The sequence below is a fragment of the Nyctereutes procyonoides genome, unplaced genomic scaffold (assembly GCF_905146905.1).
Source record: "Nyctereutes procyonoides isolate TBG_1078 unplaced genomic scaffold, NYPRO_anot_genome, whole genome shotgun sequence".
Lineage (NCBI taxonomy): Eukaryota > Metazoa > Chordata > Mammalia > Carnivora > Canidae > Nyctereutes > Nyctereutes procyonoides.
In genome coordinates, this window is record NW_026575137.1 from 10,414,712 (window position 1) to 10,439,901 (window position 25,190).

Below are 25,190 nucleotides of genomic sequence, written 5' to 3' on the forward strand. Positions count from 1 at the left end.
AAAGTAGACTCCCATTGTATACAGCTCTAAGTCTAGAAGCAGTCCTGGTTTGGTTTCATTACTGATTTGGTGATATATGGACACACGTGTGTACTTCTAAATAATGTGCGATACAATACTTACCATGTACTGCTTATGTGTCCCTTTTTTCTTTCTTTCTTTTTTTTTTTTAACTTGCCACTATGTCCTTGACATCTTCCGTAAGGAATATTTATATTTTTACCTCATTCTTATAACTTCCACATGATGTCACGAGGGTGAAAATACATCAGAATTTAACAATTCCTTTATTTTTAGATATCTAATTTAAAAAAAAATCCCCTATTAAAGAAAGCTCATATTGATCTTCAAATACTTTCATTTCTGTAAAATGAAAATTTTACAGAAATTAAGGGGAGGGAAAAGAGGGAGAGAGAGAAAGAAGCAAACTCACCACTGAGTGAGGAGCCTAGTGTGGCACTCAGCCTCACAACCCTGAGATCATAACCTTGAGCCTAAATCAACAGTCGGATACTTAACCAATTGAGCCACCCAAGGGCCCCAGAAATGAAATTTTTAATTGAAAGTCGTGTGTATTAAATTTAAGTTTTTGGGGATCCCTGGGTGGCGCAGCAGTTTGGCGCCTGCCTTTGGCCCAGGGCGCGATCCTGGAGACCCAGGATCGAATCCCACGTCGGGCTCCCGGTGCATGGAGCCTGCTTCTCCCTCTGCCTGTGTCTCTGCCTCTCTCTCTCTCTCTCTCTCTCTCTCTGTGTGTAACTATCATAAATTAAAAAAAAAATTTTTTTTTTAAATTTAAGTTTTTGTTTTTTTTATTTTAAAGATTTTATCTATTCATGAGAGACAGAGAGAGAGAGAGAGAGAGAGAGAGAGAGAGAGAGAGAGGCAGAGACCCAGGCAGAGGGAGAAGGGCTCCATACAGCCCAATGTGGGACTCGATCTTGCGACTCTGGGGTCATGCCCTGAGCCAAAGGCAGGTGCAGGGATCCCTAACTTAAATACTTTCACATAACTCCTATATATTTCATTATTTTAATTGATGTTTCCCTAATTGTAGTGAAATTACCCACCCAAAGTGTTTAAGTGTGGGAATGTTCTCTTATTCTGCAAAATCTAGAATAATTTAAAAAACAAAATCCAGAAAACTCTAAGAATAATTCATGGTTTCGTCAGAATTCCACTAATTTCTAACCTGTCACGACTAAAAGGCACTTGAGGCTATCAAAAAAAAAAAAAAAAAAAAAAGCTGTGTAAGTTTTCAAGTATATTTTGACCATATTCCCTCATGTGGGGAAGGTTTAAAAGCGTATCTGTGAGACTAAAAAAGTATATTAATCAGACTAGAATTTTTGTCTCTTTTTCAATTAAAGTTTTTAAAATTTCCTCCTTTTTTATGAAATATGTCCGTTTGACTTGAGATTCATTCAGCGTGTTCGTTGCTTTAAGAGGCTAATGTATTTTGCAGATTTTTAAAAAAGATTTTCCTTGAGGGACGCCTGGGTGGCTCAGATGGTTGAGCGTCTGCCTTCACCTCGGGGTGTGATCCTGGGGTCCTGGGATCAAGCCCCGCATCGGGCTCCCTGCTTACAAGGGAGCCTGCTTTTCCCTCGCCGCTCTCCCCTTGTTTGAGCTCTGTCTCCTTTGTGTCAAATAAATAAAATCTTAAAACTGGATTAGTTTTATTATGTTCCAGTTGTAAGATTTCTTTACATATTCTAGATGAGAGACCTTATGAGATATGATTTACAAATACCTTTTCCCAGTCTGTGGGTTATCTTCATTTTCTTGAAGGCGTTCTTTAAAGCACAAAAGTTTTAAATTTTGAGGACAACCAGTTCATCGATGTCTTTTTTTCTCACTTACAGTTTTGTTGTAATATATAACCCGAGGTTGTGGAGATTCACTACATATTCTTGTAAGAGTTTTGTAATTTTAGCTTCTATATTTAGGTATCTTATTCAGCTTGGATTAATTTTTTATATAGTTTGAGGTAGAAGTCTAAATTCATTATTTTGTGAGTGGATATTACATTATTCTAGCACCATTTACTGGAAAGACAACAGGCATACCTTGTTTTATTGTGCTTTTATTGCACTTTGCAGATACTCGGAGTTTTGTTTGTTTTTTTGTTTTTAGCAAATTGAAGGTTTTTGGCGACCCCGTATCCAGTCTGTCAGCACCATCGTTTTCACAGCATTTGCTTACTTTCTCTGTCACATTTCAACAGGTTTTGAAATACTTCATGGTTTATTATTTTGTTATGATCGTCTGTGATCAGTAATTATATCTAGTGGAAAATTCAGGTGCTACTTGGCAGTTTTTAGCAGTAAAGTATTTTTAAGGTACATACACTGTGCTTTTTAGACCTAATGCTACTGCACACTTCATAAATTACAATACAGTTTAAAAATATGTATGTTCCCTGGGAAACCAAAAGCTTCATTGGATTCACTTGTTTTGCAGTGGTCTGGAACCAAACTCATGACATCTCCAAGGTTTGCTTTCGTATTCTTTCCTCATCAAATTGTCTTAAAACCCTTGGCAAAACTCAAATGAACCACACATGACACACGTAAGGGTTTATTTCTGGCTACTCAATTCCTTCTCATTGACCATTGCCTACCTTTATGGAAAGACCACTCCGTCTTGATTACTGTAGCTCTACAGTAACTTTTGAATTTAGCAAATGTAATTCCGGCGTTGTTCTTTTCCAAAAGAGTGTAGCTCTCCTGAGTCCTTTGCATTTCCTTGTATGTCTTAGGTTCAGTTTTTTTGCTTCGTGTAAAAAACCACTTGGAATTTTGATAGCTATTAAATTGAATCTGTAGGTGATTTCAGACCATGTCATTTTAACAACATTAAGCCTCCTGTTTATGAACACGGATTGTCTTTCCTTGTATTTAGATTCTTATTTTAAGCAATGTCTTTTGGTTTTCAGTGTACAAGTCTAGCCATTCCTGAGTTATTTTTTCCTTTTTTTTTTAATGCTATTGTGAATAGAATTGCCTTTTTTTTTTGAAGATTTTATTTATTCATGAGAGGCAGAGACACAGGCAGAGGAAGAAGCAGGCCCCATGTAGAGAGCCTGATGTGGGACTCCATCCCCGGACTCCAGGATCACACCCTGGGTTGAAGGCAGGCACCAAACCACTGAGCCACCCAGGGATCCCCTGGAATTGCTTGCTTGCTTTTTTTGAAATTGCTTTCTTAATGTCATATTTGTGTTTTCACTGTAGTGTGTAAAAATGAAATTGATCTAGTTTATTGATTTTTGTATCTTCTAACCTTACTGAATTGGTTTTTTGGGTTTAGCTTTTTTTTTTTTTTTTTAAATTCTTGATTTTCTACATAGGAGCTCACTCTATGTCTTATCCCCCCTTTATTTAAAAGATTTTATTTGAGAGAAAGAGTGAGTAAAAGAGAGGGCATGAGCAGGGGCAGATGAAGATGCGAAGCAGATTACCCACTGAGCTGGGAACTTGATGCAAGGCTGGGTCCCAGAACCCGGAGATCATGACCTGAGTGGAAGTCAGACACTTCACCGACTGAGCTACCCAAGTGCCCTTATATCTTGTCATTTTTATTTTATAAATTATTTTTGTTGATTCTTATTTCAATAATCTGAAATACTTTGGCATTTAGGTTGTTAGAAAATTCTTATTCTCGTGTCCTGTCAGGTAGATACACAATTATTTAATTTTCTTAAGATGCCTCGTGTCTAGCAGGAATCCTAGTGCAATAAACAAGGATGTGATTCCAAGGTTAGGGTTCATGAGAATGGGTGCTACCTTAGAGATGCTGAACATAACTGTCACTTAAAACCTTACATTTCCAGTTGGGTAACTTTTATTTTTCTATTTTGTCCTGTTTGTATTTTGAAAGTACTAGGCAACTAGACTTAATTTATAGGAGATCTTTAGCCAGAGGACTAGAATGTGCCAGGACGGAGTCACAGAAGTAAGTTGTAACCATCTGAGTCTCCTAGTCCGTGTGAAAAACCTAATAACTCTATTGAATACACAGAGAAGGCTTGGTAGTCTTTGAAAATTAGTGTCTATCATGCATTTGACATGAGCAGAATATGGTCTTTGAGTGAATGGTGGTTGAAGAATCTGGGTGGCTCTTCTGGTTTGGTGAAGAGCTAACTGGTTGTGTGACCTTTGGGAAATTACTTAACTCTTAGTTTCTGTTTCTGCCTCTGTAAAAATGAAGAGGTGTGCCTGAGTGATGGCTGAATTTCTACTCCGGTGTAAAGTTCAGCATTCCCTGTCTGTGCTCTCCTAGTTTGCAGGTAGTCTCTAAATAGGCTCTCCTCATAAAGAGTTGTAAACATCTCGCAAGTAATTGTTATGCAAACAAGTTGAGGCTCACTGCTTTATAGATTTAAAAGGTTAAGGGCAGCTTGATGTCACAGAATATTTTCAGGCTTTGATATTTTTTTAAAAGTGATGAAATGGAATGATGGTTATGGAAATAATAACAAGAATAGGTAACAAATTACTTCTTCATTTTAATGATTTATGGAATAATTTTGATATATCAATAAATCTGAAGAACAATTCTGTGAAACTAGGCAAGTGCTGTTATCCCCATTTTGCAAATGATGAAATCGAATTTCAGAGAAATTAAGTGACTTGCTTAAAGTTCCTATGCTAGTATAAAGAAATGGAGTCTGGAACTATATGCACATCTTGCAACATTCCTATTAACCCCTCAGTTTGGATTATGTGGGATAGATAATCTCAAAGATTTTTAGTCCCTTCCATTATGTGTTTACTGGTCTTTAAAATTGGATAATTACCTACTTAGATTTATGAGATTTAATAATCTGAAGCTGTGGGTCTTTATTGCTCTTTAAGCTAATAAGGTCTTTAAAAAAAATTTCCCTATATATTTTCAATTATGGGTATCTGGCCACTAATTGTGATGGAAAACAGATTGGTGGGGGGATAGGATGAAACTCATTTCATAATATGGTAATCACTAGAGTTGCCACATAAGGAATAATTATGTATTCACTTGGCTTGTTCTCCTTGGAGATAATTGCTGCAGATACATTAGCAGACGCAAGCATCAATTTTCCCCTCGTGTTAATGGTGATTGATTTAATTTGTTATGCGTCCCTTCCAATTTACCCACTTTACTATCCTTTTTTTTTTTCCAGTCAGGTTGGAAGAACTAACTCACGAGTGCTATAGTACTTTGTGTTTTGTGCTGTACAATTGCTTGTATATATGGGTAGAGCTGTCTATTCTTTGGAGCAAAAACTTTGGATACTTTTGGTCACTGTGGCTGTGGTTCTTAGAAGTCCTTTGGATTCATGCCTTTCCATGCCTTACTCTTCTGGTAACAAGCCAGTTAATCATCAATGAGCTGGGCTTTGGAAGTGGTGCTTTGTGGTTGAGTGACTGTGAAGGCTTAATTCTCTCCTTCCTGGCCCTTTAGGAATCTCAGAACCGGATCTCTGGGCACGCTTTGCACTTAACTCTGTATTAACTGTTCTACTTTTCAACTTTTGGCTTTTGTGGAAATGTGGGACAGATGAGCTACGGTGTTCTTTCCTGTCCTGGGAGAGAGATCTAAAAATTCTAAGAAAGAGCACCTTGAGAAAGTCTGTTTCCTTAAGTAACTGATGTTTTTAGAGTAAATATTGGACATTGTCTATTCCTGTTGGTTCACTGTGCTTTCTCTCCCTTTAGCTCCCCAGGTTCGCCCACTAGTCTTGGCTACTTCCCTACAGCTGCTAGTCTTAGCGGCGTCCCTCCACAGCCTGGCACGGTGGTCAGAATGCAGGGCCTGGCCTACAATACTGGAGTTAAGGAAATTCTTAACTTCTTCCAAGGTTACCAGGTCAGTAGCTTGAAGAAGAAAAATACACAGTGCCCTTATTACTTAAGTTGGTTTGCCTAAAAAGAATGCAGCCAGGAAAGAAGCACATTCTCCGAACCTTGTGTGTACCTGGGCTAACAGATTTGCGTACAGAGGCAAAAAGAACCAGAGTCAAAGTCAGGGGGACTAGCTGGTTGTCTGAGTGCTGACTTCAGACTCACCCCTTTGACAAGATGAGGGCTTCTCCGTGCTCAACGTGATCCGTTGGTGCTCTTCTCTGAAAATTGGGCTACTTTGGGAAAGCTCTTTAGAGCACACAGTAGTGTGGATCGTTTCATCTAGAATAGGATTGGCTGAGAAGGAGTTTTCCTCAAGGTCAAATTCTTAACTAAACAACACCAAAAGGTACTTAAACATGAAGTTGGAGTATTTAAAAAGTGGTTAGAAGCCTCTCTGCCTAACCTGGAAAAAACCAAAGGAGACTCTGAATTTTTAGATGCTAACTTACTAAAATGAGCTGTAGGATAATTAGCCTTTTATGAAATGATCTGCCCTAATTCTTGTGAAATGAATTTTTCTACCACTGCCCATGTCCATCAGTTGTCCATCAGTTGTTTTCTGACTCAAGCTAAAAAAAAAAAAAATGAGGTGTTTCTTGATAAGAGCTCTAGTAAGAATTTCCTCAATGCCATCTCATTTGAGCACTCGCCATTCCTTCCTCAAATCATGGAATTATCTAGAACCCGAATTCCTTTCCTACGATGTCTAAAAATCAGTATCCTGAAGCTTTTTATATTGCATTCATAGCAAAAATTATCTTTCTTCTTGGAGCTGAACTTTGCTTGAGTCTCTAGAGCTGAGAAGTGTTTACAGACATAATCGCCAAATCCTAAAATAGGCCTTGAGCTTTGGCAGTACAGCGTTGTACGGGTTGTGCCTACAAAGGCTGTTTCGCTATTCGAATGGGTCTACAGACTTGGCATCCGTGAATCATGGAGGATTGTCGAGTTCAGCTAAAATGATCTCAGTGGAGATGCTGCAAAGCCACCAAGTTACTATGATGGTCTTATGGGCTTTTAACATAGAAAGTATTTTCTGGCAAACGAAGAAAATCTAAGGAATCTAAGGAAGGTTGGACAAAGGTTTTTTTTTTTTTTTTTTTTTTTTGTACTGTGTGGCTTAACACATTCTTACTAGAAGTAAGATTTTTTCAGAAATCAGTGGGTCTTTCTCCCATTATCTGGGAGAAATCTTCTAAGACACCCGCCCCCCCCCCACCTCAGTGGATGCCTGAAATTGGAGATAGTATCAAACCCTACATATGCTTCTTACTCTTGCATGCCTATGTTGTTTATGTGAGGTCCAGTGAGAGATTAATAATAATGAAGTACTGTAATGAGAGAGATGTGAATGTGGTCATTCCCTCAAACTATCTTACTGTAGTGTCCTCACCCTTGTTATGATAAGATGGTATGGGAAGATAAAATGCCTGTGTGGCGAGAGGAAATGAGGTGGGTGACGTAGCATGGTGATGTAGTGTTAGGATCCTCTGCTTCCTTTGGAGGGTAACTGAAATCGCTGATAAGGGGGACTATTGGAGATACTTTACTTCTTCCCTAAACCATTATGCTGCCTGTCGGGAGCTCTTGCAGGACTAAACAAAGTGACTTTCTAACCTTCATATGAGATTCATGAGATTATGAAAGGAGCATATTACTGAAGGCTACTGAAGAGACTGCTTAATGTGACCAAGATTAACATTGGAGTTTATATTTTCTCCCAATGTTTTCCAATTCTAGAAAGTTACAGGCAGTTTTAGGTTTTAGGAGTCAGCTGAAGTAATTTTCTTTTTTGTTTTGACTGGCCAACTTTTACCTCCACACTGAATAGAACTAAGTGGTCGTATGCATAAATTAATCATGACATTAAATAAAATTGCTGTCATGAGGAATTCGGTGACTGGCTTTTGTGGGTATTTATTTTACTAGAAACAAAGCAATTTCTAGATTTATTGCTAAAAGATTGACATGCTTCAGAGTTGAGATCAGATAACTTAAGTTTGTAGCAGTTTATCTTCTAGTAGCTTCTTGGGAATCATTGAAGGTTAGAGTTATCTGGTATAATCAGAACTAAGAAGATTGTGCAAAATTATTTCATCCCAAGGCACTTGGCCTTCATTGCTCAAGTGCTTAGAGTTTATGAACTGGATCAACAAATTAGGATTACGTAGGAGCCTGTGGTGCTTGGCTAGCTCAGTCAGTGGACCAAGCAACTCTTGTTCTCAGGGTTGTGAGTTCAAGCACCATGTTGGCCATAAAGCCTACTTTAAAAAAGGAAAAAAAAGATTACATAGGAACCTCACCCAATTAAGTATATCAAATTATTCAGTGTCTTCAGTAATTTGAGCTTTAAGGCACTTCCAGGGCATGCAACCAAAATCTTTTGTATCTTTCTTAGGTAAAGGCTCTTATTTTCTGTCTTTGGGAGTCTGTGTTGTCTTTTTTTTTTTTTTTTTTTTTTAAGTACTCCGCTATTTTGGAAATAGCCACTAGCTATAGGATTTCAGATTGTTCAGGTGTAGCTTTACCATAAGACCGAATCAGTGAAGGATGACTTAAACAAAACTGTTCTCTTAAGTGTATTCTGTGTTTGTCTTTATTTACAAGCATTTTTCTTGATTTTTTTTGTTTGTTTAATAAGTTTCCGTTTGATTTCTGGTTATTTATGATTATATGGTTATGTAATATATTCAAACAATTAAGCAAATATGTGGTAATAATTGGTTGCATGAATGAAATCTCTTGATAGTTTGATTCTGCCTTTAAAAATATCTTGAGGTAATAATGGCATATGTCATTTTCTATAAACCTTATATTTAAATACAATTTTTGGATGTATGTTTCTCCTACCCTTAGCAAAATTCCTTGTATTTCAATTATTTTTTTCTATACTTCATACTTGGGGAGGGGATATAAAGCCAGAACAGGCAAGGACTTACCAAAGGGAAGAATTCTGACGGCCAAAACAAAATGAAGGAAGTGGGTTCTGCTTTCAAATCTAATTTTGTAGGGGCACCTGGTTGGCTCAGTTGGAAGACCATATGACTCTTGATCTCAGGGTGGTGAGTTTGAGCCCCACATTGAGTATGGAAATTATTATTTTTAAAATATATATATATAAGAAAAATTCTGTAATTTTGTAAAGTTAAAGTGCCCAGGTTGGGCCCATTTTGATAAATGAGATTTATAGAATGAGGACTGAATATAAGAAGACAAGCTACTGTGAAGATATCTGGTCAGAATGTCATTCTGGTCATGAAAATAAACTTGTATCTATAGGCCTCTTAGCCTAGACTCTCCAAATCCTTACATAATTCCTTTAACTCTATTTGCTGTTTGCTTTACCCTTTACTGTTAATGGTTTTGCATTTTCAGTAGTGGTAGTTTTTGTTTCTTTTCAAAATACTGACTTCAATCAGTAACCCTTTGGGCCTTTCACTGCTGATATTTTTGCTTACTGTCCTTCTGAGACAATTAGGCTGATATTACAAGTAGCATCTAATATTTAAAGTTCACAGAGTTGTTTGCAGATGCTAGCCTTATTGAGCAATACCTTGCAAATCGTTGGTACTCAGCTATTTTCTATCTAGTCACCCCTGTGGTATCCTGGAAACTGTACTGTTAGCAAGATCTGAAAGTTTTTGTGTTTATTGTGTTACGTTATTCTTTTCTTATCCCTGTGTTCAATCTAACTCCTTTCTTAAAAGGAAGTTTTATGGTATTTAGACATGTTAAGTTGGACATGGCGACTTGGGATGAGTGGTTACGTATGTGGCTCATACCAGAGTTTTAACCTGTTTCCTATAGTCTAAGTAGAGTATGATACTGTTGGTAGATCTATTCAGTTGAAATACTAATTATCATCCATAGTGGCAGTTTGTCCATCTTTTGATCCTGTTTGTTCTAACTTGCATTTTAGTATGCAGCCGATGATGGACTTGTACACACAAATGACCAGGCCAGGACTCTACCCAAAGAATGGGTTTGTATTTAAGGGCCCCAGCAGTTAGACCATCCTCAGAAAAGAAGGTAAGGCACTATGATGTGAAAGCTAAATCAAAAAGGGCCAAATAGAAATCACGAATCTGAATTTTTTTTTTTAATAAATTGGGTGAGAAGTTTCCCTTTTTATCAGGTATGATGTAGGAGTGTCAGAAATCCTGGAAGAAATGGGAGACTGGAATTTAGCGTGTCATCCAAGGATAGAGTATCAAAGCAACATTTATGAATATTAATTATACGCTATTTTGAGCTAAGGGAAAACTTTTCCATTTGGAAATTTATTTGCTGTTTTTCATGTGGAATGCAGACTGGGTATGCCTTTTTTTTTTTTTTAAACTGTGATAAAAATCACGTAACATAAAATCCATAATTTTAAGTCTACAATTCCTGCCATTTAGTGTATTCACAACATGTGCAACCACCATCTCTATATAGTTCCAAAATATCTTCATCTCCCCAAAAGGAGACCCCTCGCCCATAATGTAGTATCTCCCTATTTTCCTTCCCCGTGGACACTGGCAACCAATGTGCTTCCTGTCTGCATGGATTTGCCTGTACTCTATATTTCATATAAGTGGAATCCTATGATATTGACTCTTTTGTGTCTGGCTGTTTTTCACTTGACACATTTTTGAGGTTGATCCTTGTTATGGCATGTAATAGTATTTCATTCCTTTTTGTGGCTGAATAATATTCCATTGTATGGCTAATACCGCATTTTGTTCATTTCTCTACTGATATATGTTTGAGTTTGTGTCTACTTTCTTGCTGTTATAATAGCAAGTGCTGATATGAATACTTACGTACAAATATTTGAGTACCTGTTTTTAATTATCTTGGGTATGCATCTAGGGGTGGAGTCACTGTGTCCTACGGTAATTCTATTGAGTTGGGTGTACTTTTTCCCTTTTTTCTTTTTTTAAGTAAGTATACATAGCATATAATTAACCATTTTTCAGTGTATAGTTCAGTGGCATTGAGTGCATTCACATTATCATGTAACCATTACCACCAGTTAGCTCCATCTTCTCAACCTGAATCTCATTTCCCTCTTCCCTCAGCCCTTGGCAACTACCTTTCTACTTCCTGTTTCTATGTATTTGACTATTCTTAGTACCTCGTAAATGAAATAACATACTATTTGTCTTTTCATGATTAGCTTATTTCCCTTAGCATAATATTTTTAAGGTTCATTGTCTAAATCTAGAAGAAAGGGATCCCTGATTGTTTTTGAAAATAGTGTTTTCTGGCCGCCCCAGTGGCACAGCGGTTTAGCGCCTCCTACAGCCTGGGGTGTGATCCTGGAGACCAGGGATCGAGTCCTGCGTCGGGCTTCCTGCATGGAGCCTGCTTCTCCCTCTGCCTGTGTCTCCACCTTTCTCTCTCTCTCTCTGAATAAATAAATAAATTAAAAAAAAAAAAAGAAAAATAAAAGAAAATACTTTTTTCATTGATAACCTTTTCTTAAAGGATATTGGCTTTCTGTGTGAGACTGCTTGAGAGAAGGTATTAGAGGGACATGTTCAGGAATTGGTATGGCTTATTAATTTCTTTATTTTTTATGATTGGGCTTGCTGAAATTGGTTTCCTGGCATACCATTTTTAATGTTATCATTTTCATGGCTGAGGATCCTATGGACCTTAACTATATGGATTCTAAATTGGAAAATGTGGTTCCCAGTAGTATAATGTTGTTCTTGAGAAATGACAATTGAGATCTTAGACTCTCCTTTAGAAGTTTTAGAAACCCCAGTTCTGGAATGGAGGTGATGATTCTCTGTGATTTTCTGTGAGGTTTCAAGATCTCTTGGGTACCAGAGAACATCATGCCCACATACTTTGCAGTGGGCGGAGGACTATTTTCTAGGTTAGCTCACAATGATGGGAGCACATTATTTTGGCCTTTTGTTTTAAGATTTTATTTATTCAAGAGAAAACAAGAGGGGGGGAGTGCAGAGGGAGAAGCAGACTCCCCGCTGAGCAGGGAGCCAGATGTGGAGCTCGATCCCAGGACCCTGAGATTATGATCTGAGCTGAAGGCAGCTGCTTAACTGACTGAGCCACCCAGGCATCCCTATTCCAGTCTTTTTGATACTCTTTTTGGTACATACTTTGTCATTTAAAATGTTTTTTGGTTTTCTGTTTTGTTTATTAGAGAGAGAGGCAGAGACACAGGCAGAGGTAGAAGCAGGCTCCATGCAGGGAGCCTGATGTGGGACTCCATCCCCAGACCCAGGATCACACCCTGAGCCAACGGCAGTCGCCCAACTGCTGAGCCACCCAGGCGTCCCTACCATGAAATGTTCTTTATTTAACTCTTAATGCTGTTTAATGGATTTGATAAGCATACTACCTACGTAGTAAAATGAATATATTGAATAAGAAATGGCTAGAAGTGAAACTTTTTGCTATTACATTAGAAATATCTGGGATGCCTAGGTGGCTCCATTGGTTAAGAATCTGCCTTCAGCTCAGGTCATGATTTGGGGGTCCTGTGATCAGGCCCCATCCCACCTCCCAGAAGGGAGCCTGCTTTTCACTTTTCTCTCTGCTATTCCCCCTGCTTGTACTCTCGCTCTCTGTCAAATAAATAAAATCTTTATAATTAAAAAAAAAGAATATCCTAAATTGACTATAACTATTACTCACCTTTGATTCTATCTTGCTTGGGGTTATGATAGAATAGCAAATCAGATGCCCTGTTAAAATCCAGATTTTTGCATTTTATTCTAATTTTAATCTGCTTTTATGTTGAGAATTTTAAAAAATTCACATGAATTACTATGTGAAACACTTGGCATAAGTAATAAGTTACCTCATTTAATGATCTCAGTAACCCTGGGAGGTAAGGATCACAAAAGTATTGCATGCTCATTTTTAAAAATTTGGAACATATAGACAGATACCAAGAAGTCTCTAAAAATTCCGCCCTCCAGATATAACCACAACGAATATTTCTTTCAGCCTCTTTTTTTTGTATGCCCTCATGCAGTTTGGACCTAGTTTCTCTCCCCTTAACCTTATAGTGTGACTATGTATTAATAATCAGATGTGTCATCACCAGTCATCTGTTATACCAATAGAGTGCCCTGTGCTCTCTAAGCAGTTTTATGCGTCCAGTGCTCCTTGGGCCTCATCATAGCACTGTGAGGCATCGGGGCAAGTACCCCATGCTCCATCTGACAGATGAGGACGTGAAACCCAGGAGGCTGGATAACGTTCAGAGTCACGTAGCTTATGACCAAGTGGACCGAAAGATCCATCACTTCTCATTTCAGACTTGGTACTCTTTTTTTTTTTTTTTAATTGAGCAAATAAGAACATGCAGAGTCAGTACTTGTAGTGGACTGAATGGTGGTCCCAAATAATGTGTGTGTGTGTGTTTTTAAGATATTTATTCATGAAAGACACAGAAGCAGAGAACACAGAGGGAGAAGCAGGCTTCTTGTGGGGAGCCCGATGGGGGACTCAATCCCGGGACCCCAGGATCACGACCTGAGCCAAAGGCAGATGCTCAACCGCTGAGCCACTCAAATATCCCCCAAATAGATGTCTCAATCCCTGGAACCTGTGACTATTATCCGGCCCAAAATGTAAATTAAGGATCTTGGGAGGAGGGGTTTGTCCTGGATTCTCTGGGTGGGCCCTTAGTGCATAGAAGCAGAAGGAGAACAGGCAAATAGAGAAGAGGAGACAGTGCATCTCTGGAGGCAGAGATTGGAATGATGCAAAGGAAAGTCAGGGGGCACCTGAAGCCCTCAGAAGCTGAAAGAGGCGATGAATTTTCCCCAAGAGCCTCTGGAGGGTGTGCAGCCTGGCTGACGCCTTGATTTCTGACTTCTGGCTGCCAGAATTGTTTCAAGCCACCCAATTGCAGTAATTTTTTTAAAAGACTTATTTATTGGGGCGCCTGGGGGGCTCAGTGGCTGAGCATCTGCCTTTGGCCCAGGGCATGACCCCAGGGTCCTGGGATCAAGTCCTGCATCGGGCTTCCCACAGGGAGCCTGCTTCTCCCTCTGCCTGTGTCTCTGTGTCTCTCATGAATAAGTAAATAAAGTCTTTATTAAAAAAAAAAAAGATTTACTTATTTTAGAGAGAGTGAGAAAGCGCACTTGTGGTTGCAAGTTGAGGCGGGGAGGGAGAGGATCTAAGGCAGACTCCGTGCTGAGCAGGGAGCCTGTGCGGGGCTCAGTCTCCCACCCCTGGGATCGTTACCTGAGCCGCGATCCCTAGTCAGAGGCTCAACCGCAGCATGAGCCACCGGGGCGCCGCGAAATTGCCGTCATTTGTTACAGCAGCCACAGGAACCTGGTAACAATAAAAATGTCTTGAAAGAACAGGAATCCCTGGGTGGCTCAGAGGTTTAGCACCTGCCTTCGGCCTGGGGCCTGATCCTGGAGTCCCGGGATCGAATCCCACATCAGGCTCCCTGGGTGGAGTCTGCTTCTCCCTGTGCCTGTGTCTCTGCCTCTCTCTCTCTCTCTCATGAATAAATAAAATCTTTAAAAAAAAAAAAAAAAAAAGAACAACGTGGTTGCTGTCACAGCGTCGGGAACAGTGGTGAAGCCCACGAGCAGCTCAGGTGGAGAAGTTCCACTGCTCCACCTTCCCGCGTAGCTTTGTCCGATCTTTGCTGCCGACCCCAAGAACTACTGGGCTGTGTCTTTTTTGTCCTGAAAGGCCCCCAAGGGCGGCTCACTGGCTCCTGGAGAAGCCCCTGGGGAAGGAGGGTTGGGGGTTGGCTGGGGGGGAGCGGCTCCTCCAGAGGCCACACTTGTGGGTGCCCCGGCGCCCCCCACCCCCGCCCTGGTCTCCAAGCTGACACTCCCAGTGTGTCCGGGGGCCAGGGCCAGCTCACAAATTTAAATTTGTCAGCAGATGCTTGCGTATGACCATATTTTGCTTACATGGGAGATGAGCGTTTAGAGGCGCTGCTTCCCTGCTCTGTAAGATGCACGTGAGCATCACTTCTTCGCATGTGACCCAACCTTGCTAGGGGGTAAGAATCCGGTGGATTAATGTGTAAACAAGTCTGGCAAACTGTAAAGTCCTATAGGTAGACAGATAACTATTTTGTTGCTGTGATCACCATCATCATTACAGGAGCAGTGCTTGTGACTGTGAAGTTCCAGACATTATTCAGATTTCTACCAATTTTTCCATTAATGTCCTTTTTCTGTTCCCTGTTGCAGCTACCTGGCCTGTCTCCGTAGCGTTCTCTAGTCTGAGTTAGTTTCTTGGTTAGTTGTTTGTCATGACCTTGACAATGTTGAGGTATTCCGCTCTCGAGGTATTTTGTGGGTGCTCCTTCAGTTTGGATTTGTTTGATATTTTTCTTGTGGCTATACCAGGGTCATGGGGTAAGAATAATAGAAAATAATAGAATAATATTTATGTAACAAATATATAATTCATGTACTATAATAAAAGAATAATTACGAAAGGCTAATACCATAGAGGTGATGGTATCCCAAATATCCCCTCACGTGGTATTTGGGTTATTACACCCACGTGACATTACTGGCGGTAATCTTAATCTTGATAATTTGCTGAGTGAATATCTTGGTCCATTTGGGCTGCCTTCACAAATTCCATGGATTGGATGGAACCACAACCTTCAAGTTCTCACAGTCCTGGAGGCTGGGAAGTCCAAGATGAAGTGCTGACAGTTTCCTTTGCTTTTTTGTGAAAACTTTTGTCTGTACTAGGTATTTTTGGAGGCTCTTACAATCTGTTAAGCCTGGTTATTTCCACAACAGTTGGGTTTTGTGGAAAGACAAAACAAGACCCAACAAACAAAAACTATGTCGCTCTTGTTTGGAGGGAGGGTATCTTCCATACCTGGCCTCTTCAGTGTATCGTTTAGATGGCTTTGTGGATGAAAATGATCTGTCTTTTGTAATATATAATTTTTTTTTGGGGGGCGGGGATCAGTATAGTGACTCATTTTAGTTTCTGGCCAAAATATCCAATGTATCTTTTGGATAAAGAAGCTTTCAAAAGTAGACAGGATTTTTCTCTTTCTCTTCCAACTAGTATTTATAATATTGGGCAACAATAGCTAAGTGAATGCTTATTGTTGATTTAAGTAACAAAAAGGCTATCAAACAAATTTTCTTTAAGGAATCTGAGTTATGGGTTTTATTTTATCTTACATATGAGGAAGAAGAAACTATTCCTTTGTCCTAACAAAGAAATCTCACAAAAGACTTAAATTTTTCAGAAAAGAGATTTCAGAATTACTATAAGGAAATAAAATATTAGAACTAATCAGAACTGTAGGCTTTTTGTGAGGGGTTAGCTTCATGCCACAGGGCTTAACACCAATTCGTGAAATCTGGGTGTTTTTTTTTTTTTTAAGATTTATTTATTTTTAGAGAGCATGGGGGGGGGGGGCAAATGGAGAAGCAGACTCTCATGCTGAGATCATGACCTGAGCCAAAATCAAGAGTTGAACATGTAGCTGACCGAGCCACCCAGGTACCCCAAAACCCAAATATCTTAAAAGATTTCTTTGGGGACGCCTGGATGGCTCAGTGGTTGAGCGCCTGCCTTTGGCCCAGGGGGTGATCCTGGGGTCCTGGGATTGAGTCCCGCATAGGGATCCCCGCAGGGAGCCTGCTTTTCCCTCTGCCTGTGCCTCTGCCTGTGTGTGTGTGTGTGTGTGTGTGTGTGTGTGATAAATAAATAAAATCTTTATTAAAGATTTTTTTGTACATGGTACTTTCGATGACAGTATGCAAAATAAAACATTTTTAAAAACAGATTTCACTGGAAAGGAAAGACAGATTTGTGAACATTTGCAGTTGTAACTCAAAATTGTCTTTGCATAATAGTTTCCTGTTTTACTGTCCACTTTTCTGCGCCTAAAGGAGAATAGGAAACTTTAGTTTTTTTGTTTGTTTTGGAGGTTTTTGTTGTTGAGGGGGGCAGTTGGGGATTTTGTCTTTTGCTAGCAGCTTAGAGTCTACAGTTTCATTGCTAAATACTAAAATTGCATTAGATACTACTGGGATTGAAAAGCAGGCTTGAGAAGGTTAGACTTCTAGTTTCTTTTCAGACTTTTCTACATTTTCACAATATGAAGGTATAATTTTCAGCAAGTAAGTTGGTTTCTTACTAGAATAACAATAATATGAGCTGGGAATGAGGAAGTTTTAATTTATTAACTGATGACAGACCCAGGGTTGACGGACTTGCCTGAATCCAAGGGCTTACTCTTGGCCAACCTCTATCCATGACGTACTCCCAGCAACACTTGGATTCCTGGGAGTCCAATTTAAGTCCAGATGCAAGCCAGGAACTGAGCTTCACTGGCCTGGCCTTAAGTCCATTTCAGAAAACACCATTGCCAGAGACATACAGCGCTCTGATTGGTCGTGTGTGTCATTGTTGGGCTCCGTTGTAAAGTTGCCGTGTTATGGGCTTGAGGATGGATGATGGGACACATGTCATTTAAGGAAAATCCAAGTGTTCTTGCCAAAAGTAGGATACAGTAGATCTTAGACAGTTGTATTGCTAGGCCATTGATAGAAATTTTATTTGTATTTGGTATCCAAGGAGAAGCTTTCGATGTATCGTGTTTTACACTGAGCACTAAAATATCACTTTGTAAACCACATTTTAAAAAATATATTTATTTATTAGAGACAGAGAGAGAGACAGAGACACAGGCAGAGGGATAAACAGGCTCCTCACAGGGAGCCCAATGTGGAACTTGATCCTAGGACCCTGGGGTCATGCCCTGAGCCAAAGGTAGACACTCAACCACTGAGCCACTCAAGCATCCCTGTAAACCACATTTTAAGGATGAATTCTAACAAATATTTCTGTTTTTTTAAATACCTGATTCTAAATTTGTATCAATTTTTGAATTTCTTATTAAAGGAAATCTAACCTTGGCTACAATATCAAACTGGCCATACGAACAGGTCTGAACTCTGAAGAACTGTTCTCGTTTCTATCTGCAGTCCTGTTTCCCATCGATGTGTGAAAGTATGCACGATATACCCAGTTAAAGTTTTCACTTTAAAGAAGTTTTTGTGTGGTGTGTAAGTGAAATAGCATAATAGAGCCAATCTGCATTCACATCCTGGACCTGCTGATTAGTGATTTAATCGCTCTGGGCCTCCATTTCCCCATCTGTATAATGGGGATAACATGGTAATCCAATAGGGTAGTTGTGCGGATAAATGAATTAATCCACAGGAAGGTTGTTAACTAGCTAGTCACTGACATACAGAGTTCTTGTTTCCTATAACGCCATGCCCCGGGGCTTCTTATTCAAATATTTTTGTTTCACATTATTTGAAATTTTTTCTACTAGAATGTAGTTTTTAAATTTTTTTTTAATTTTTATTTATTTATGATAGGCACACAGTGAGAGAGAGAGAGGCAGAGACACAGGCAGAGGGAGAAGCAGGCTCCATGCACCGGGAGCCCGACGTGGGATTTGATCCCGGGTCTCCAGGATCGCGCCCTGGGCCAAAGGCAGGCGCTAAACCGCTGCACCACCCAGGGATCCCTAGAATGTAGTTTTTAAAAATGGTCTTAATGGTTTTAATAATGGTATCGAGCCTCTGCTGTCGAAAGAATGCTGTGGTAACGTGGGGACCCAGACCGAGGAATGTCTGTGTATGAATAGACGTAAAATGGTCTCTGCACAGAGGAGCTGAGTGAAGGTGAAAACATCCACGTTATCACACGTGGAAATACGAAGGATGGGGAATTGTGGAAATGCCAGCTATGTCCGTGTAAAATAAAAATTTGGACCACCTTAAGGCTTTTTAGACCTTTTGTAATTCAAAATCATTTTTTTATAGCTGCCAATAATTGAAAAATTTAGAGACTAATATTTCCATTTGTTTTTTGGTTTTTTTTGTTTTTTTTTCCCCAGTGTTTGAAAGATGTGTGGTGATCCCGAAACCGTCAGATGCGACAACTTCTAGCAACGTCAGGGGAAGTTTGTCTACACTCAGGCTGCAGTATTTTCAGCAAACATGATTGGACAGTGGGCTTTTGCCCTATCTTTGGGTAGAGTAAAAAATTTGAGCCAGTGAAGCCAAATCCTTGTAGCAAGCAGCATGCCTGGCTCCTTGCTGGTTGCAAATAGGCATTTAAAATGTGAATTTGAAATCGGGTGACGCCATTACTTCCAGCTAACGTGGCATCATGAGTGTTTCCTAAGTTTTAAGTCTTGGACAAAAAAAAATATTAGCGTCTACCATCTCCATGAGGAACTCTGTCGTGGAAGCTTCCTTCGTGTGTTTCCATTGTTCATCCTCCATCTCCCGGTCTTCTGCACAAGCGTGCCCTCTTCCTAAGTCATTCAAGAATAAGGTCTTGGGATCTTTAAGTCACAAACTTAAGAAAAGAAATAAAACGATTATTTTCCCACTGCCTTGGCCCTCATGATGTCTTGCAGTTAAGCCAATGAAACTTGACTTTTAACACATCTTGGGATAAATCAGAAGATGTTGCGCACCCACCACCAAACATTCATAGCTTAAAAGTCGCATCTTTTTCTTCAGCACGTACCAGTTTGTAAATAAGAACGAACTAGGGGCCAAAATGCGAAACCAAAAATGAAGCAGCTATGTGTAGTTAGTCATTTCTAGTTTAAACCGTAACGGAACATTGTGGCTTCGTATGTGTTATTTTATATTGTACTTTTCCCATTACTGATGGTTTGGACTTTAAGAGAAATCCCATAGTTTTTAATATCGTAAAATGAGACTATTTGAACAGTGTATTCTAGAAAGCAATATACTAACTGAAGTGAATGCTTGTATATATTAAGATAGAGCCTTAAACCTTTCTCTCTAATGCCTTAACTGTCAAATAATTAAAACTTTTAAAAGCATAGGATTATAGTCAGCATGCTGGACTGAGAGGTAAACACTGAAGCGGTTAGAGCAGCTATTGATGCTGTCAGTGTTTAGCACTATGTGTTTAGCTACAAAAGTGCAATATTAGACACTAGCTAGCTAGTACTGCTGCCTCGCGTAACTCCAAAGAGGAAAATAGGATCTGATTAAGTGTACATGCGTTTCTTAAGTTCCTCCTGTTGTCCTTAGCGTTTGGATGCAATGCCCTGCAGATTTATGTGGCTGCTATTTTTATTTACTTTGCATTACTTTGATTAACATCTTGAATGGAGAGCCAAGCGTTCCCTCTTCACCTGACCAGCAATGGCCCTTTAACTGCAGCAGGAAAAAAAAAAAAATAGAAAACCATTTTGTGTGAAGATTGGTGACAACTGGCACTTAAGATCGGAAAAAGAGTTGTTTATACCGGATGCTTTAAGATGCTGTCTGCCCAAACCTCTGAAGGACTTTAAGATAGGAAGTAATACCTAACCACAATACCATTGAGTTTTTGTAGAATTGTTACATTTGATAATAAAAACCTGCCTGTTTAATCTCAAAATGTGTGTTCGTGCTTATTACTGCAAGAGTTAGGGTCATGGAGGAAGGGTAGGGGTAAGCCGTCTTTTTCCAAGGTGGTAAGCTTTTGTTTTGTTTTTTTTCCCGTTTGCCATAAGGATTTGTAAAAGCCATCAAGGATAAATGCACTCCACATACAGTTCTTTTTCTTAAGATTTTATTTATTCGTGAGAGAGGCAGAGACCTAGGCAGAGGAGCCCGACGCGGGACTCGATCCCAGGACCCTGGGATCATGGCCTGAGCCGAAGGCAGACGCTCAACCACCGAGTCCCCCGGGCGCCCCCCAGATACAGTTCTAACAAGCACCTTTAAAGCATAAATCATTGAAACTTTGATCTTGAAATGTTTAGCTGTTACAGAAACTATTTTGCCCTTGCAGTGTATCACTGGTGCCCCGTTTGACCACGTAAAAACCCGCATAAGCCCCGTAAAGCTAGCAAGACCTAGCGCCTTGCCTCCGAGTTCCACCCGGGGCTCCCGGGGCTCCCCGTGCTCCTTGCGGGCTCTGAGTCCTGCAATCTTCTCAAATCCGAATTCTCGCCGGTCTTCAGGGCCCCGGTTAGGTCTTGCCCGAGCTCTGCTGCTTGGGAGCCGGTGTGTTGGCATAACCCGGCCCGCACCAGCTTGTTGCAGGCCCGAGTGCATCACTCCCACTCGAGACCATGACCCCCCGGCGGGAAGTAAGCCTGCATTTCCGTCTGTCCGGCCCCTTTCTGGCCCCTTGCGGGATGCGAAGTGGCGGCCACCCGGGAAGGGTGCTCAGCCCTGCCTCGCCCATGCCCCTGGCCCCTGACCTCACTGCGTCTCTGCCATCCTCCACAAGGGTGCAGCTCTGACCACCTTCCTCGTCTCTGCAGGCATTTAACATCGTCCAGTCCCCCCCCCCTTTTTTAAAAGATTTTATTTATTCATGGGAGACCCAGGCAGAGGAAGAAGCAGGCTCCCTGCAGGATCACGACCTGGGCCGGAGGCAGACGCCAACCCCTGAGCCACCCAGGCGCCCCTATTCCCATCCCTGTACCAAAGAGTTGTCTGTGCTAAGCTCATTGTTCCATTTACCTCCCTTACAAAGCACACGTGTACACATTTTTTTTTTACAAGCTTTAATTCACTTTTATTTTTCTTGTATAAAACTATGTAGTAGCCACAGCTGGAGCCTGGGTCCTCTGCACGGAGACTCTGGTGTGGGTCTTTACAAGATGGTCAGTGAATTCCTGATAGGGAGACTTGGTGAACACAGTCTCTTTACAGAGATCAGGGGTGAGATAGCTGTAGGTCTTGGAGATGGCATCAAAAGTAGCCTTGGCCAAGTTCCCCAGGGTGGCAGTGCAGCCCCTGGCCCAAGTGTAGCAGTCGTCCATACCAGCCATCATTGTAGCTTCTTGGGCACAGGGGCGGAGACAATGCTAGTGCCTCTGGGGGCAGGGATGAGACGCACCAGCACAGAACCACAGCGACCAGTCACCTTGCATGGGACAGTGTGGGGCTTGTCGATCTTGTTCCCCCAGTAGCCTCGTTGCACGGGGACGATGGAAAGCTTGGCCAGGATGATGGCCCCACGGATGGCAGTGGCTACCTCCTTGGAGCACTTGACGCCCAGACCCACGTGTCCGTTGTAATCTCCGATGGCAACAAATGCCTTGAACCTGGTCCGCTGGTTCCGCCCATCTTGCCTCACGTCCCTTTCCATTTTCCCCGTTGTGTTATTTTGGAACAAATCCTTTGGGTCAAGTTTAAAATGGGGCGCCTGGCGGCTGCAGGCCAGTACTCAGTTGGAAGCACATGGGACTCTCGATCTCAGGGTCGTGAGTTCAAGCCTCACGTTGGGTGTAGAGATTAAGGAATAAACAATCTCCAAGTTAAAAATTGGGCTACCCTAGTAGTAGAAGAACCGAACTGAACTGGTGGGGCCCCTGGGTGGCACAGTTGGTTAAGTGTCTCGCTTAGGTTCAGGTTGTGATCTTGGTCCTTAGGGGTCCTGGGGTCCTTGGAGCCCCGGGTCAGGCTGTGCGCTCAGCAGGGCAGTCTGCTTCCCCTTCCCCCCTGCTCCCTCTGCCCTGGCTCATGCTCTCTCTCAAATAGATAAAATCTTAAAAATCACTGAACCGAAAAAAAAATTAAAAAAAAAAAAAAACAACTGAACCGCTGGAAATCATCTGTTTTTGGGTGTCTTCGGTTCAAGGCTGAATCTGATCTGTTCGTGCTATAGTCTCTGTGCTGATCCAGGGGGACCAAGACTAGACAGGAGATGACCTAAACTCTCAAGACCGGAAGGCAATCAGGATGAACCTCGAGAGCAAGAGCACTAAGTGGGTGCCTTGGGGAGAGAACTGGTTTTCTACCTTGGTCCTGCTTCCTTGGTGTGGAGAGACACCGTGAGAGCCAAGATCCCAAAGCGTGGGCCTAGTGGGAAGGAAAGGTTCAGAAGCAAACTGCTTGACTGGCCCCGAGTTTAGACCTAACTTTTGTCCTTCTTTCAGTGTAGTTCAGCATGTTTCCATTTGGTGGAATGTGGAGGGATATTTAGAGCCAAAAACCAAGCTGGGAGTCATTGCGTTGGAACAGTAAGGTTTGGAGACAGTTGATGTGGTTACACTCCCACTTGTTCCTCCTCCTAGGACAGCACACACGGTGTCGCAGGGCAGGGCTTCACGGTGCTCCTTTGGCCTTTCTACTTTATCGCCAGCCTGCCACTAAGTCACCACCTGAATGATTCAGTAGCTGCACGTTGTTGCTGTTCGAGGAGTGAATGCAGGTAAATGGGTAACAAAACTTCTGGTTACACACTTGAATCTGAGCCAGTGTCTTATTTTTTTTAGATTTTTAAAAGATTTTATTTATTTATTCATGAGAGACACAGAGAGAGGGAGATTGAGAGAGGCAGAGGGAGAAGCAGGCTCCATGCAGGGAGCCCAATGTGGGACTTGATCCGGGTCATCAGGATCACGCCCTGAGCTGAAGACAGCGCTAAACGGATGAGCCACCCGGGCTGCCCTGAGCCGGTGTTTTATAACCTAAACCTGGATGGTAGTAGAATTCAACAGCAAAAAGGACATTTAAACAATTAACATAGGGCCTCCTGGCTGGCTCAGTCGGTGGAGTGTGCAACTCTTGATCTTAGGGTCGTGAGTTTGAGCCCCGCATTGGGTGCAGAGATAAGTCAAATAAAAAAAAAACTTGAAATGCGTATCGCTTCTCAGCCTTTTGGCTAAGATCAAGTGTCGTATGTGTTCCATCAGTTTAATATCTGATACGTCTTCTCTCCAAGGACAATATATTAAATGGGTTTTTGGAGCAGGGAGATGGAATAGGAGTTTGCTGTGTCCACTCCGGGCACCGTCCTGCTCTTACAGGTATCCAGGAACAGCGCACCTCCTCCGGGACAACAGTGGGAAAAAGAAAAAAATGTGAAATTCTCAGCTTGTTCTTGTAGCCTCCCTTGTGATTCGCTCTTCCCTTCCTTTTTTAAATTTTTAATTTTTTTAATTTAAAGATTTATTTATTTATTCACGAGAGACAAAGAGAGAGGCAGAGACCCAGGCAGAGGAAGAAGCAGGCTCCACGCAGGGAGCCCGACATGGGACTCGATCCCGGGACACTGGGGTCACGCCCTGGGCCCAAGGCAGATGCTTAACCACACTGAGCCCCCCAGGCGGCCCTGAATGAACAAGTTTATGTTCATTCCCAAAGGTGAAAACAAATGGGATTCTAAAAAATAATAATAATAAAAAAGGTAATTCTATACAGCTTTAAGAACATTTATAAATTTCCTCAAATTAAAAAAAAGTGTTTATAAATTTAAATGTTACTAAATAGCAAAACCTGTTTTTCTTTAGCATCATTTAAAATGTTAAAATATATCAATCCGGTTATTTGTGAGATGCTTTTTATATTGAAGTCCACATCCAAAGAGAGACAGTTTGGTATAAAATGCACCTAAACTTGATGATTTTGGCTGCTTCTGCCGCCTGCTGGACATGCAGTGCTACTGGCTCCTCGGGGTCCTATTCTCAGCCCCAGGGTTTATCTAAGATTCCAGAAAGATTTTTAAAATTTATCTCTAAACTCCTGGGTGGTTCAGTGTCTGCCTTAGGCTCAAGTCATGACCCCAGTGTCCTGGGGTGGAGCCCACGTCGGCTCCCAGCTCAGCGGGGATTCTTTCTCCCTCTCCCCCTCCACCTACTTGTGCTCTCTCAACTAAATAAAATATATATATTTTAAAGATGTTATTTATTTATTCCTGAGAGGAATTGATTTATTCCTGGGCCAAAGGCAGATGCTCAACCACTGAGCCACCCAGTAGTCCCTCAACTAAATAAAATCTTAAAGAAAACATTATATTTAAATCATGTCATAATTGATGGACTTTTTATGGTATTTAAAAAAATAAATGTTATTCCAATTCGCCTATTACACATAAACTGTTATGTTGCTGAGTCATGATTTTGGTGGAAAACAATTTCCCTCCCCAAATCATTATGCTCTTTTGGTTTTAAGATACCTATAATTTGGAAGTGTGATTAGTTCTCAACAAGGGCAGGTCTAGATATGCCTGCTACGTCATCTGCCCCGGCGGAGCAGTAATGCAGCGTTAGCTCCAGGAGTGCTCAAGGCCAAGCCAGGTCCGGCCTGAGCGCTTCACAGCCTGCTGAAACAGCAGAAACAGCTTGATATGCTGGGGCTCTAGAAATGACAGATTCTTCTTCCGAGTTAGTGCAGTTGAGGTGTTCCAAGAGCACCTGGTATCTCACTACCTTCCCTCTAGCATATGAAAGAATTTAATCTGTTAATGACATGTTCCCAGAAAGCCTGAAGGTGGGACACCTGGGTGACTCAGGGGTGGAGCATCTGCCTT

General features: G+C 41.2%; 2 protein-coding genes and 1 non-coding gene across 7 annotated transcripts in view; 2 read left to right on the forward strand and 1 right to left on the reverse strand.

Moving 5' to 3' along the window:
• The window catches only part of ESRP1 (epithelial splicing regulatory protein 1), a 54,966-nt gene extending 34,648 nt beyond the window's left edge, over positions 1 to 20,318 (forward strand). For 2 of the 5 annotated variants that reach the window (XM_055303315.1, XM_055303316.1), the window contains exons 14-16: positions 5,700 to 5,850; positions 9,808 to 9,917; positions 18,787 to 20,318. In XM_055303315.1, the coding sequence (XP_055159290.1) occupies positions 5,700 to 5,850; positions 9,808 to 9,882 (226 nt within the window). In that variant the 3' untranslated portion in view covers positions 9,883 to 9,917; positions 18,787 to 20,318. The remainder of the gene's footprint in view (positions 1 to 5,699; positions 5,851 to 9,807; positions 9,918 to 18,786) is intronic. The other 3 variants (XM_055303317.1, XM_055303318.1, XM_055303319.1) reach the window with 3 other exon arrangements.
• A 1,109-nt stretch (positions 20,319 to 21,427) lies between these two features.
• On the reverse strand, positions 21,428 to 22,025 carry LOC129495683 (40S ribosomal protein S2-like). The gene is given in 2 exon segments (XM_055303355.1): positions 21,428 to 21,710; positions 21,713 to 22,025. Coding segments are annotated over 2 exon segments (555 nt in total). The 3' UTR covers positions 21,428 to 21,468.
• Positions 22,026 to 23,523: 1,498 nt separating this feature from the next.
• On the forward strand, positions 23,524 to 23,712 carry LOC129495828 (U2 spliceosomal RNA). Its single transcript, XR_008661624.1, has one exon. It is a non-coding gene; the product is annotated as a U2 spliceosomal RNA (small nuclear RNA).
• The last annotated feature ends 1,478 nt before the right edge of the window (positions 23,713 to 25,190 follow it).